The sequence below is a fragment of the Diadema antillarum genome, unplaced genomic scaffold (genome assembly GCF_040938485.1).
Source record: "Diadema antillarum isolate AM-2024a unplaced genomic scaffold, OU_Dant_1.0 seq00001249_RagTag, whole genome shotgun sequence".
Lineage (NCBI taxonomy): Eukaryota > Metazoa > Echinodermata > Echinoidea > Diadematoida > Diadematidae > Diadema > Diadema antillarum.
The window spans coordinates 305,465-318,836 of record NW_027272035.1 but is presented as its reverse complement, the minus strand read 5'-3'; the positions used below and the strand labels follow the sequence as shown (position 1 = coordinate 318,836).

Below are 13,372 nucleotides of genomic sequence, written 5' to 3'. Positions count from 1 at the left end.
GAGTCTTTAGGTTCCTAACTGTGCAGGTGGAACTTCACCACGCTGGACCTTTAAGAATATAAGCAAATAATTTGCTATGTCTCTGATACGCGTGTGATTGATCACTCCCTATTCTCCATTGCACCATTAGATCATTGGTCGCCCAGTGATGGTACCTTACTGGTCTCTAGGCTTCCAGCTGTGCAGGTGGAACTACACCACTTTGAACCGCGTCAAACAAGTCTGGTCCGATATGATTGAGGCTCAGATACCATACGTACGTCATCCCCGGTTTTTATCAATTGACTTTAACCTTATAATCCCAAAAAGCTTGTGTTTCAAAGGGTATAACTTTATTTTGGTGCTTGCAATCCTGATGCAAATACAGTCAAACCTGTCTACAGCGGCAATCCAAGGGAGACTAAAAAGATGGCCGTTATAGACAGGTGGCTGCTATATACAGGGTCTTTTTTTCCGTTGAGGACGAGTCCCTAGTATACTCGGGCAGATGTCTATGGGAAATGCGTGTTGTAGCAAAATCAAACCGTCTTTAACGGGGTAAGGGGCTGTACACGGTAGGTGGCTGCTGTAGGCAGGTGGCCTCTAGGGCAGTTTAGATTGTAGTAAATTCCATTTGTTTGGGTTTTTTTTTTTGGGGGGGGGGGGAAGGTTAAAAATCTAGAAAAGTTTATATGGGAAATAACACACGGAAGAGTTGCAGGTGGTGGAGTATATCTGCCATTCCCAGTTAAGAATTTCTGCAACACAACACACAATTTGAACGGGAGAGTAGTGAGATGTTATTAAATAAACAGGCGTTGGCTGATAAAGAAACGGTGTATGGGGAAAGTTTGCATGCTTAAGATTTCGAATGTCAATTTTATTATATTTCATTTAAATAAAAACCTAACATCAATTTTGAGAGGTTTAAGTGAAGCAGAAAAAAAAGGAAAAAAAAAATCAATGAAAACACTTTTACCTTGCACCGTTTCAGGACGTGCAATACGGAGACATTGATTACATGGATAAACAAAAGGATTTCACCTACGACAGAAATGGAGCGTATGCTGGTCTTCCCGAGTTTGTCCAACAAGTCCATGATCACGGCCAGAGATACATCATCATCCTGGTAAGATGACCACATACAAAAGAATCATACGAATATGTTATTTATAAATACACACACACACACACACATGCACGCATACGCATTTGCTTTACTTTTTATTCTTATATCCATCTATCCGTCAATCGACTCTTTGTCTTTATCTCTGTACAAGTCGGATTTGCAAAAGAGAGATGTGTGTTGCAACAAACTATCGACATGTTTTGATCTCTCTGAATAGTATATGCATAGCTTGAATTATTGAGTGATGACTTTGCTTCGATTTTTAGGATAGGCCTTATGAGTTATTTCCTCTACCGTCTTGTTAATAAAATGCCCAGTATTCTGTCAGTGCATGATGACCGTGTATAGTAGCGTTGTTCTCTGTCGTTTTCACTTCTATATTACTATATTGTCATTTTTTATGTCGTTTTCAAGGAGATGATTGGAGTAGTGGTCTTCAGAACAGTATAATGCACTAGCCGCAACCTTTGTTTGTCATTTAATGTTTAAAGGATCACATCATCAAGAAAGAGCCTGGATACCACGCCTACGACCGCGGACTGGACCCTAACGTGTACGTTTTGGCGCCAAACCGCTCAATGCCTATTGTAGGCAATGTAAGTAACGTTCCTCCGGCCTTGACAAGTTGTCATGGTAAATTCTGTTTAATCGGAATTCGAAAGAAACAAACTAAGATCTTTCAGTTGTAAATGCGCTTAACTACTATGCAGATATCCCAAGAACTTGCGTTTTACCATTCACTAATTTATTTGTAAAAGTTGCACCAAGCACTTAAAAAAGTTCAGAACACACATGCACACACACACGCACACACACACACACACACACACACACACACAAATCGACTTCAACAGACACTTATACACATACAATATACTTTATACAACATCAATTGCAAGAGTGCAAACATTTGCAATTGAAATAGAAAAATGACACAAAGTAATAAATATAATAACACCAGATTTTATATAGACCTTGTGATCCATCCCCATGAAATGGTTTTGTCCCTTTTATAGGCAACACATAAATCGCAGCATCTGCTTCGAATGAATGAATGCATCTGCTTCGAATGAATGAAATGAATGGATGAATGAATGAATGAATAAATGAATGAATGATTGAATGAACACAAACACAACTTACTAAAGAAGCTGCTTAACTCGCGGTAACAATAATAGTCCTGAAAATGATGTTTAAAATATATTCTTTGTGTAGTCGTATGAATTGACTAATAGGATAATGATACAAATAACAGATATCAAATTAAAGAAATAATAATAGAAAAATGTAAAATTTGATAAAATCTAGATTTTTCATGAATTTGAAGAAAAATCTATCTACTAGTGATAAGAAACTTCTCTCTGTATTGACTGTTTGACAAGGTGTGGCCGGGAGATAGTGTATATCCAGACTTCTTTAACCCCTATGCCGCTGACTACTGGACGAACCTTACACAAGACTTCCACAAAGAAATAGAATTCGACGCTCTCTGGATTGTAAGTATTCATAGTTACTTAACTCAATTTTGTAAAAACCTTTTACTAGTCACAATCATGGTGCTATGTAGACCCACTACATAGATGGAAAGACAGTATGAAATGTAATATATGCTAATACGTTTCATCACAACATTCTACGGTAGGACAATTTTCTTTTTTTATATTTGACCATTTTCTTCTTTTCCCCTCTAAATCCATATAATAACTTTTCATTACTATATTTTCATTAGGCATGTTGGGCGGTAATATTGTCAAGCAACTTTGCCTGTCGTGACAGCCATTGTGACTAGTTTTAATTCTATTCTTTTACAAGAAAAAATGCAATTATATTCAACAATAACATGAAAAAATTAACGATTTGTACTTTTACACTATTTTCTTGGGGAAAAATATCAACCATTACATAATGACACATGGCAGCATTTCCATGTGTGTCTTTGAATGTATCATTGTATACTTTGTACATCTTTTATGCACTTACGTTCTATATTTTTGCCCTTTATGATAATTGTTTTTTACTTTCAACTTTTGTATTATAAAGGTTTTGGAATAAATTAATTGAACTGAACTGAGCTCTTTATCTCGTATTGTTTTAATGGAACGTGAATCAAAGGCGGAAGAGTCTAGGGAAGACAATTTGTCACCATTTGGCGTTCCATGTTTACCTTCCCTGTTTTAAGTAAAGACAACCAAACTGCAATCTGCATTTATCACTAGTCGCGGTTAAGTTGCAAAATTTAAACAGAGTAGTTCACCTGTATGCCCCATTTTTTAAATCATCTTTATGAAAAATAACAGGATATGAACGAACCTTCAAACTTCCTACGAGGGTCGGTTGATGGATGCGATACCAATAGATGGAATTACCCACCGTATATACCAAGTAAGTTTTCTTCTGGTCGTATTGTAAAGAGAACCTACCTTTTACTTCTGAAATATCTTTCATATCATTGAACAGTTTCAACAGTATGCGGTTAGACGTCTTTGCTGTGTGGTGAAGATTACTCAGATCATGGGTTCCTTATTTGTTCGATGTAGTCATCATTAGACTAGATGCTGTACTAACGATGTCTATTTCATGAAACACGTATAAGTTTACCCACTAGGTGAGTGGTGACTGGATTATCCATTTATTTTGTCGTATTGCATATTGTGTATTTCTGAGACGATTATCAAGAATTTGCATATGATAATAGTCGTTTGCATGTTTATTACACTTAGATTTGCTTAATTTATCTCTTGAACGGCAGGTATGTATATCTTTATATGCATGGAAATGACGCCTGCTTTGTATTATAAGAAAAACAACTGTGTACATTTGCCTATATCCCAGCATTTCCATTATTTATATAGATTCAAATATAACTCAGTACATTTCTTCAATTGATTTTGTGTTATATTCTTGTATGAAAAAAGAAAGCACAAATCAAATCAAATCAATCAAATTAATATTCATTGGTAATGCAGGGATGAATGAAATGGAAAGGCACACAACCAGCCTATCGATTACTGTGGGTAGGCTGTCCCTATTTAAAAGATGAGTGTCTTACGAGAGAAAAATATTTTCTTTGTATTTGATAATGTAATGCTGTTCCGCGTCTCAAGACTAACATCGCGCCTGTAACATCAGAGATGGTTCTGTATATAATCATTTTTATACCCCTTCAAACGAAGTTTGAAGGGGGTATATAGGAATCAGCGGACGGTCGGTCGGGCGGTCGGTCGGGCGGTCGGGCGGTCGGGCGGTCGGTCCGTTGCAAATCTTGCGTCGCGAACTACTTCCTCAGTTTTCAACCGATTCCCATAAAACTTGGCACAGATGTGTGCCTTGGGTTGTAGATGTGCAAGACGTATTTTTTGACAGTACCCAAAAGTACGTTGGCATGGTAACGGCATATTATGGGCAAAAATGGGTACAAATCTTGCGTCGCGAACTCCTCCCACAGTTTTTGATCAATTTTTATGAAATTAGGTACAGATGTTCATCTGAATATGTTAATGTGCAAGACACATATTTCCGCAGTGGCAAAAAGTGCGTTGCCATGGTAACGGCATGCTATTGGTAAAATATAGGGCAAAATGCTTCATGGCAAAACTGCTTCATCAGTGTTCTTCCAATTCTCATGGAATTCATATTGAATGTTTGTCTTAGGATATAGGTCAGCATGACACATTTCTTGACAGTGACAAAAAGTATGTTGCCATGGTAACAGCTCACATATTATGAGCCAAAATGATGGAAAATTTTGTGTTGCAAACTACTTCCTCAGTTTTTGCCCAATATCCATGAAACTTGGTACAGATGTGTGCCTTTGGTTGTAGATGTGCAAGACGCATTTTTCGACAGTACCCGAAAGTACGTTGCCATGGTAACGGCATATTAATGGCAGAAGATCAAGGAAAGATCTTGCGGATTTAACTACTTCCTCAGTTTTTTGACCAAAGCTTATGAAATGTTGTTTTGACCAAAGCTTATGAAATGTTGTTTGGCGGGGGTATAACCAGTCGCTGTAGCGACATTTCTAGTCTTCCTTCTATATGTAATTACAATCTACTTGCTTTCAATAATTCCAGGATACAGATGGTGTATCAGACTATTTGGCGTTTTTGTTATTTGCGTATAGGCCTATATATATATATATATATATATATATATATATCTGTGTGTGTGTGTGTGTGCGCGCGCGTTTGTACATGAGTATTGTGTTTCCGTGTACTATATTCGTGTGTGTGTGTTTGTTTGATGTTTTATTACGACAGTTACTAAACACTGAATTGTCTCTTTCAGAATTGATTATTGAGGAGAATCAGATCTTTACGAAGACCATTTGCATGGACTCCCATCACTATACGGGGGAACATTACAATCTACACAGTCTCTACGGGCATTCTATGAGCCAAGTCACCCACGAGTAAGTCAGTTTGTTGTTGTTGTTTATTTTTTATTGCAAGCTTGTCCTCTTTAAGTAAATAGTATAAGATGTCACATTGCAAAATAAAGTCACTCTGACGACGAACAATCTCATATTTTCTTTTTCAAGATGCAGACGACCATGCATCACCCAATCATACGAGCCACTAATTGTCTTGGAGAAGTAATCAACACGACTTGCAATCTGCCCATTTGGGATGCTTTGTGTCTATACCTGGTCAACTAACGATATTGTGATCTCTCTGTATATAATGCCTTTTGTGGGGAAGTCACCCAGAACTGGATCCCCTTACGTTTTTGTTTTTGTTTTTGTTTTGTTTTTGCCAGTGTGGCTGATATGATACATTATAATCAGCATGCAGGGTAGGCTGTAATGACATATTGATAACTTTTCATGTAAAATGCTTGTAACCCATCCTGTAAAATGTTAAAAGGCGCAACGATTGTTTCCCCTCTCTTTTGTCAACTCCATCTCGCCCGTCGCAGATCACTGAAGAGCATCTTTCCTTATAAGCGTAGTCTAGTGTTCAGCCGTTCCACCTTTCCTGGTACCGGAAAGTACGCTCAACATTGGCTGGGCGACAACCAAAGCATCTGGGAACACTTATGGTGGAGCATTGTGGGTAAGGAGATGAAAATCCAATGCAATCGTGTATTTTCTATTAGATAGTCAGACAGATATATATTCAGATAATCTCATATATTTGTTACACCCTAAGAAAAGAGGTGCACACATAATGGGCTTGCAGCACTTAATAATCACATTAATAATACCGATAAGAAGAAGAAGAAGAAGAAGAAAAAAAAAAGAAAACAAGAAGAAGAAGAATGCTAATGACAATAAGAAAAAAGAAATAATTGGATCATGAGCAAAGGGGAGCATTATTGTCTTTTACACCACGGATTAATCATATCTATAATAATGCTTCCTTTCAATCCCATATGCACTATTATACAAGGTACTTTGTTTTGCACGTCAGCAGATAAAAGCATTTAGCTCAAATTATGTAGCGATGTGTTCATCACACTGCCCCTCTGTATATATTTGAATGAGCTTTTTGCAGTACGTCAAGACATTATTCAACAAGGTCGGGCGACTCTCAATTCGTTATTATGATACGCCCTAAAACGCAAGAGGCGCAAAGTCATAAGTTACAGTGTAACCATGGTAACTATTAGTTATGACACCTCTTGTCCGAACCAAGGCTTAGTACCATCATTGTTCGTATGTTTTTTTAATTACAGGAATGTTGGAGTTTAACATGTTCGGAATGCCGTACGTAAGTACAAGAATCCAATTGCATCAATGAACTGAAAATACCATAATGAACGCACAGATTCATATATACATACGGCTCTGTGGAAGATTGATAGTATTCTTTCGAAGGTCCCGAAATAGGAGCATAGCGCAATGAGGGGTCATTATCGTATTGTAATTGTGTAACTGCTTAGATATTCATCACGAAAACAAACAAAAACAGACTCGTAGCAATGAGTTAGACGCTCTTGTAGAGTAGAAGCCATGGTCAACATTGCAAAGATTTATTAAGATTTGTATATATGCTGCCTTCATTTTACCTTATCGATACGAGAAATGTTGAAGGTCCTGTTTACCTTTGGGAGCAGTGATTTGAAAAAAAAAATGTTCAAGATGTCACTTTTGATGCACATGGTGTAGGTCAGTTGTATCACAAAATATCCGAACATAAAGATGTTCTGCAACAAAGCCTATAGAATATAAGGAAATATCATTATTTTTTTCAATAAACCGTAACTGTAGACGGTGTAGTCAGGAGGCATTTTTATTGTAACTATTGTTCATATTTTGTATACTTAACAATACTTACCATCGATTATACTGGTTCAAATTTTTACATTGGTTGTTTCTACCGTAACGCACACTTATTTTGAGGCACTAATGCTGGATTTGTGTTTCATCTGCAAATGGTAAATTATGCCTTTAAAGACATTTACAAATGCAAAAGACGAGATTAGACTTCATCCCTCTTACAGAAATAAGATATCTTTTTAAAATTTCTTTTAACCAACATTAAAGAGGTATATAGTGTTAAACATTGTTCAAAAAGCCCGGATTCGCAAAAGATTGTGATTCAGCGTGATTCCTGGTTGGCATTCTGAATATAAGCAGGATGTGCGCATTGTACTCAGAACATCCGAACGGCAAAAAGAGTCGCTGCAATGTTGCGCAATTTGATGTAGAATGTACATCTTTGTGCCTTATGCTATATTAAAATGCCTTGCATTGCCAATAATAAGACTTGACCTGGGCTACTTCCTAACTTTTCCATGTACATAAGCACGCGCAAACAAACACAAACAATTTGGTGATGCTCTAAAGTGCAGGTTTTGGACATCCTTCCCCTGCTTGGTCACTTCGACGCCCCCTCGCTGGTCATACCTCCCCAAATCATGAACATAAACCGACACCTTTGACTACCAGTGGCGGATTCGGGGGGGGGGGGGGGCTCACCGGGCGCCCCCCCCCCCTCTTAATTTCCAAAGCCAAAAAATTGTAGCTAAACGGCAGTTTTTGGACCGTAAAATGTCACAATTTTCAAGCTCGCTCGGTTCGCTCGCTCGCGTTTAATTGTTATGCAATTCTCCAGATGTTGCTGCCAGTAATTTGTTGTTTCAAACCGTCATTCCATAATCAATGTAAAGAAAACTTATAATGTTGCTCAATAAGTGTTCTGTGGAATGTATCACATTCCGTTATGTATAGGCCCTATTGCAGTCCCCATTACGTTTGCAGACTGACAGCGCGCACACGCACACACACCCACCCACCCACCCACACACACACACAAGCATACACACCCTCAAAATTACTTTCCACGAGGTGCCCCCCCCCCCCAATGTCTTGACCCACGGTACGCCACTGAATCGAGGGAAAGTCATCATATGAATATAAACAGAACACTTGAAGCTTACATACCGTGTGAGAACAAAAACAAGAACTAATGGTACAGATTGCAGGAATGGATTAGGCCGTGGTTGAAATATGTGATATGCGCGGTTTCATACCAAATCACTATTGCTGCCATTCTTAGATTGGTGCCGATATCTGCGGGTTCTGGGGAAACACGACGTACGAGATGTGCTGGAGATGGACACAGCTTGGAGCCTTCTATCCGTATGCCAGAAATCACAACGCAGATGGTTGGGGCGTGAGTTTTAAGTTGTTGTTGTTTTTTTTCTCTTATTTCGATTAATGTTAACTAACACATACATGTATTTTTCTGTCCTAACGTTAGACACATACATTGATAAGTTGACGGGTAAGAGAAAGAAAAGCTTGCGTGTTACCTTCTCGTGTTATTATGAGTATTCTTGCTTCCACCCGTTTACAGGACTGTACTATGATAATATTACTGTGTCATGTACAGATGTATATCACCTAATTAGCAATCATTGATCCGACGATGCAATTCTCAAGTGTAGGGCCTAAATAGATTAATTCTTTTTCCAGTCACCTTTGGCTCTTAGTTGCTGTTCTTTTCTTCTTCTTTTTTTTTCTTTTTCTTTCTTAGCCTCAACATCCACCCGTGTTCGGCCAGGAATTTGTAAATATGACGAAAAATATTTTGGAAGAACGTTATCGTCTGCTACCATTCCTCTACACTCTTTTCTACCACGCCCACCTAGACAGCGCCACCGTCGTTAGGCCACTGGCCAATGAGTAAGAACACAATTTTCTCCCTCTCTCCACTCCGCCCCCCCCCCCAACGCACACACTCACACTAATACACGCATCGACACTCTTTATTTCTCTCTGTCTCTTTCTCTTGTCTCCTGGGTTTTTTTTCAGTCTGGTTCGCAATCTCTACGTTAGTCCTACCGTTTGTGGTGACAAAAAGGATTAACAACTTAAATAGTCGGTGTCTGGCTTAGAAAAAAAAAACAGTTTTGGAGAAAAATCCGATTAAGACCTAGATGAAAGTGATCAGTTTGGTAATTGCACTTGGCAAAATGCTCTTCATTAACACTTACTTTGCGATTTGTACATTTATCAACATCCCATATTTCATCATGATCAAATTCACGATAATCATCTTTTGCTTCAATCAGAATGTTATAATTCAATGTTCATCACATTGTCGCGAATGTTTATTTTTAGAAATGTAGGAAAAATGAATAGAAATTGACTTGAGTACTGGTCATATCCACACAAATTGATGAGGAGTAAGATGAGAACAAGGAGAAGCTCTAAAGTTGTTGTTGTTTTAGAACTAAAGCAAATTTCTTATAGTGTAGGTTAGACGATGACGACAATTGACAGAAAATCTTGTGTTTCCGCAGGTTCCCCACAGACCAAATTGCACTGGACATCGACCGCCAGTTCCTTTGGGGTCCCTGCCTCATGATTTCACCTGTCTTGGAAGAGGTAATCAGATATAAGAGTTGCCTTGGTAGCTATGCCTTTCACCTAGCACTTATTTTGGGTAACTATTAAACACACACACACACACTCATGGAGTAATAGAGACACATTGGTATTAGACTGCTGCTTCCCATGCATCCACAAAAGAAAGATCACTCATGCCAAAACCTTTTTTAAACTTGAGAGTTTAGTTGATTGATACATTTTAGAGGGTAAGTGCAATAAACCAGTCATTTATATTTACTATTCGGGATCTACCTAGAAAAGTAACACTTGCAATTAAAATATCTATATTTTTATACAATTTGACAGTATTAGTATTGTCTAGTTCTAGTTTATCCTTTTCAACAATGATGTATTGCTATCCACATGAACGGTTTAAAGGAATATCAGCATTTGTATGTCTTGTCAGTCCCATGCAGCTAATATACTACGCTAATAAAACAAATTTTTATATGTAATTATGAGAAAGTTTCTCGAGGGCCGAGCTTAGTGTTGTAAAAAAAAAAAACATAAAACAAAACGGAGAACGCAAATGGCAAAATGTAATGTATGGAACTAAGTGGCAGCTAGATCCTACATCATTTTTGGTAGAGGGAGCATTACCCTTCAGTTTGTCTTATTAATTAGGTCAATCTTTCAATTCCTTACGTATTTTCGCATCCTGGATGGATTTCTCCACACAGGGAGAGACAAGTATTGACGCCTACTTTCCAGACGCAAGGTGGTTTGACTACTTCACGGTAAGTGTCACATGAAGCCACCAAGAAAGCCTGATAAAAACGGCTGAGATAAGTTCGTGATTTCAGGCAATTTGTCATTCTCCAGGCTCTAAGCTTTTAATCATGTGAAATTTGTACCTTCATTACCACAGGCGGTATACAAACTGGCCATCAGATAAGCCCAGCTTTGAGAAATGGACCTCAAAACACTGCGCGGAGTATTATGTTTCAAAAAGCAAAAAGCTCAGTATTTTAAAATTGTTTTAAAATTTGAAATTTGGACAAGAGGTAGGCAAGAAATCAGAGGTTCAATTTCCAAGCAACCCCCAATTTTCACATCTTTCATCAAGATGACATTCTTTTTGGCATTTTTTTCTCGGCTTTAGGGTTTGGGACATTCATAATAATCGCATGGTCATTTAGGCTTCGAGTCACAATCATGAGTTGTCCTTCTTTAGAATATAAAAGACAACGACAAACAAGCAAAGAAAAAACCTTAACATTGCTTAATGCTTGGGAAAAGCCTAAACAAAGCAAGCAATTTCCTTTGTCTAATTTGAGTCTTTTACATCTATTTTGTGTAGATGGCTAGTTTTGTCTAATTCTATTATCATTTTTGACAAGCAAGAGTTTCAGAATGAAAACTGGAAATGATGCGATTTTGTCAGGTGTATACAGATGATTGATCAGAATGACGATTTGCGTGTTGTTTTTACGTTGTGACGTCAAGAAATGTGTCTATATCTAATCAGAGGGGTGCTTTCAATATCAGGAAGAGTTTAGGAGCTGCTCTTTGTGTTTCTTTGTCTTGTAGGGGGAGGAGATGAGGAATGAAAGAGGCCATTTGTCCTATCTATACACACCAATGGAAAAAATCAACGTACACGTTCGAGGGGGTCATATCATACCGCGCCAGGAACCGGCCAACACTACAGTCTATAGGTGAGTGCAATGTTAGTGACTTAAGAATACTTACGGTCATGACATCTATTATGGGACACTGAAAAAATATTGTGTGGACGTTGCAGTATAATGTCATGAAATATAAGCTAGTGGAACAATGTAAGGGTAACTGTTGAACATGTGATAGGTGTAATAAGATAATGAGAAATATCGAGTGTATAAATGAAGAGATCAAGATAACGAGTTATGATACGTTGGCATGTATGAAAGTGTCCTATATTGTAAACCAAAGTCTGTTGGTTCTTGGTCATAAATTCATTGTCACTATTATGCAAAATGTGTGGTGGTGATAAAAGTGCACAAGCATGATTCATATTTCACATTCAATATCCAATAATTGAACACTGCGCCCACTTACCTTACGATTTTTTTTCTTTATTCTCTATGTTGTTTGATATAATACGTTCGTGTAACCATGGCGACGACAGTCGTCTGAAGCCCCTCAGTGTTTTGGTAGCTCTGGATGACAACATGGAAGCCATGGGAGATTTCTTTTGGGATGATGGCGAGTTTAGAGGTAACTCCTTATTCCAATTCCAAATATATCAACATTCATTTTTTTTTCTTCGTCAGCCACATAAGTGTAATGTAATGTAATGTAATGTAATGTAATATAATGTAATGCGATATTTTTGACCACGTCACATTGCTTTATTTTACAAGCAAACGATACTTGGTACCATAAATCTCTGTATATTGTTAGTGCTATAGATAAGCAAACATATCTTTTTCTAATTTGGCTTTTTTTTTGTTGGCATTCAACTTTTGTTGTATGCGCCGCTTTCTTACTATTTGTAATCTCTATCTCGTGTTGGGTTAATTTCTTGTTTATAATAATAATCGGGGTTTTTTTCAAATCATAAATATACTCCAATTAAAGTAGAACAGAGCAATTACAATCTGTTATATATATATAGTTGTTACTGTAATCGCGGCATGAATATTCTTATGAAGTGTAAAATTCCTTTACATGCCATGTACCGCGTATACTTAAATCTCTGATAGTGTTGTTGCAGCTTATCTACAATCAAACAGGCGAGAATAATCTTCTGTATAAATGTATCATTTTTTTCTTTTCATACCATAGATTCATACGAAAAAGGTGCCTACAGCCTACTGAAGTTTGCGGCTTCTCAGGTAGGATTATACAGTTTAGTTTTCCCTCTTCGATTTTTATATCCCCCGTTCTATTTTGATATTTGTGTTATCGATTAAAATGATAAATATTCGTGTTTAGAAGAAAAAAAAGACAAGTTTAGCCGTTTGTTTAGTTTATAAACGAAAACAAAGGATGAGTATAACTCATAACTGAATAACTTTTTTTTTTATTTCTCATATCCTCATGTTTTGGAATGGGGGCAATGTACAGGGTGTCTCTAAAAAAAGTAAACCCAACTTCAACGGCAAATTTTCAGAAAACTATAAAATATTTACACATTATTTTTTCATGGTTACATAGTCCAATAAGTCCTCTGTCCAATGATACCACGTAGGTTATGTAACTCTCATGCATGACTGAGCATGATTCAACTTAGTGAATGGGTGTGAAATCATCACTGTGGCAAGTTCCGTGATCAGCATACTCTCTCACATTGTACCAGATGGCTCTTTGTGTTGGAGGCTGCCTGTCGGGGAACTGCACCCGAAAAGCCTCTTGAACTTCCACGCAACTTCTTGTTTTCTGGTATCGAGTTACCAGGAATACTCTCTGCTCAATTGTCAACTGTACCATGTTTGGAAAGCATG

At 37.6% G+C, this 13,372-nt stretch overlaps 1 protein-coding gene across 1 annotated transcript in view; it reads left to right on the top strand.

The window, feature by feature from the left end:
- The window catches only part of LOC139745275 (sucrase-isomaltase, intestinal-like), a 128,265-nt gene that overhangs the window by 113,507 nt on the left and 1,386 nt on the right, over positions 1–13,372 (top strand). Inside the window, exons 53-67 of the mRNA XM_071655676.1 lie at positions 131–256; positions 974–1,108; positions 1,600–1,704; positions 2,491–2,604; positions 3,406–3,490; positions 5,396–5,519; positions 6,026–6,162; positions 6,785–6,819; positions 8,611–8,727; positions 9,091–9,239; positions 9,860–9,944; positions 10,628–10,684; positions 11,478–11,605; positions 12,055–12,143; positions 12,714–12,763. Of these exons, the coding sequence (XP_071511777.1) occupies positions 131–256; positions 974–1,108; positions 1,600–1,704; positions 2,491–2,604; positions 3,406–3,490; positions 5,396–5,519; positions 6,026–6,162; positions 6,785–6,819; positions 8,611–8,727; positions 9,091–9,239; positions 9,860–9,944; positions 10,628–10,684; positions 11,478–11,605; positions 12,055–12,143; positions 12,714–12,763 (1,536 nt within the window). The remainder of the gene's footprint in view (positions 1–130; positions 257–973; positions 1,109–1,599; positions 1,705–2,490; positions 2,605–3,405; positions 3,491–5,395; positions 5,520–6,025; positions 6,163–6,784; positions 6,820–8,610; positions 8,728–9,090; positions 9,240–9,859; positions 9,945–10,627; positions 10,685–11,477; positions 11,606–12,054; positions 12,144–12,713; positions 12,764–13,372) is intronic.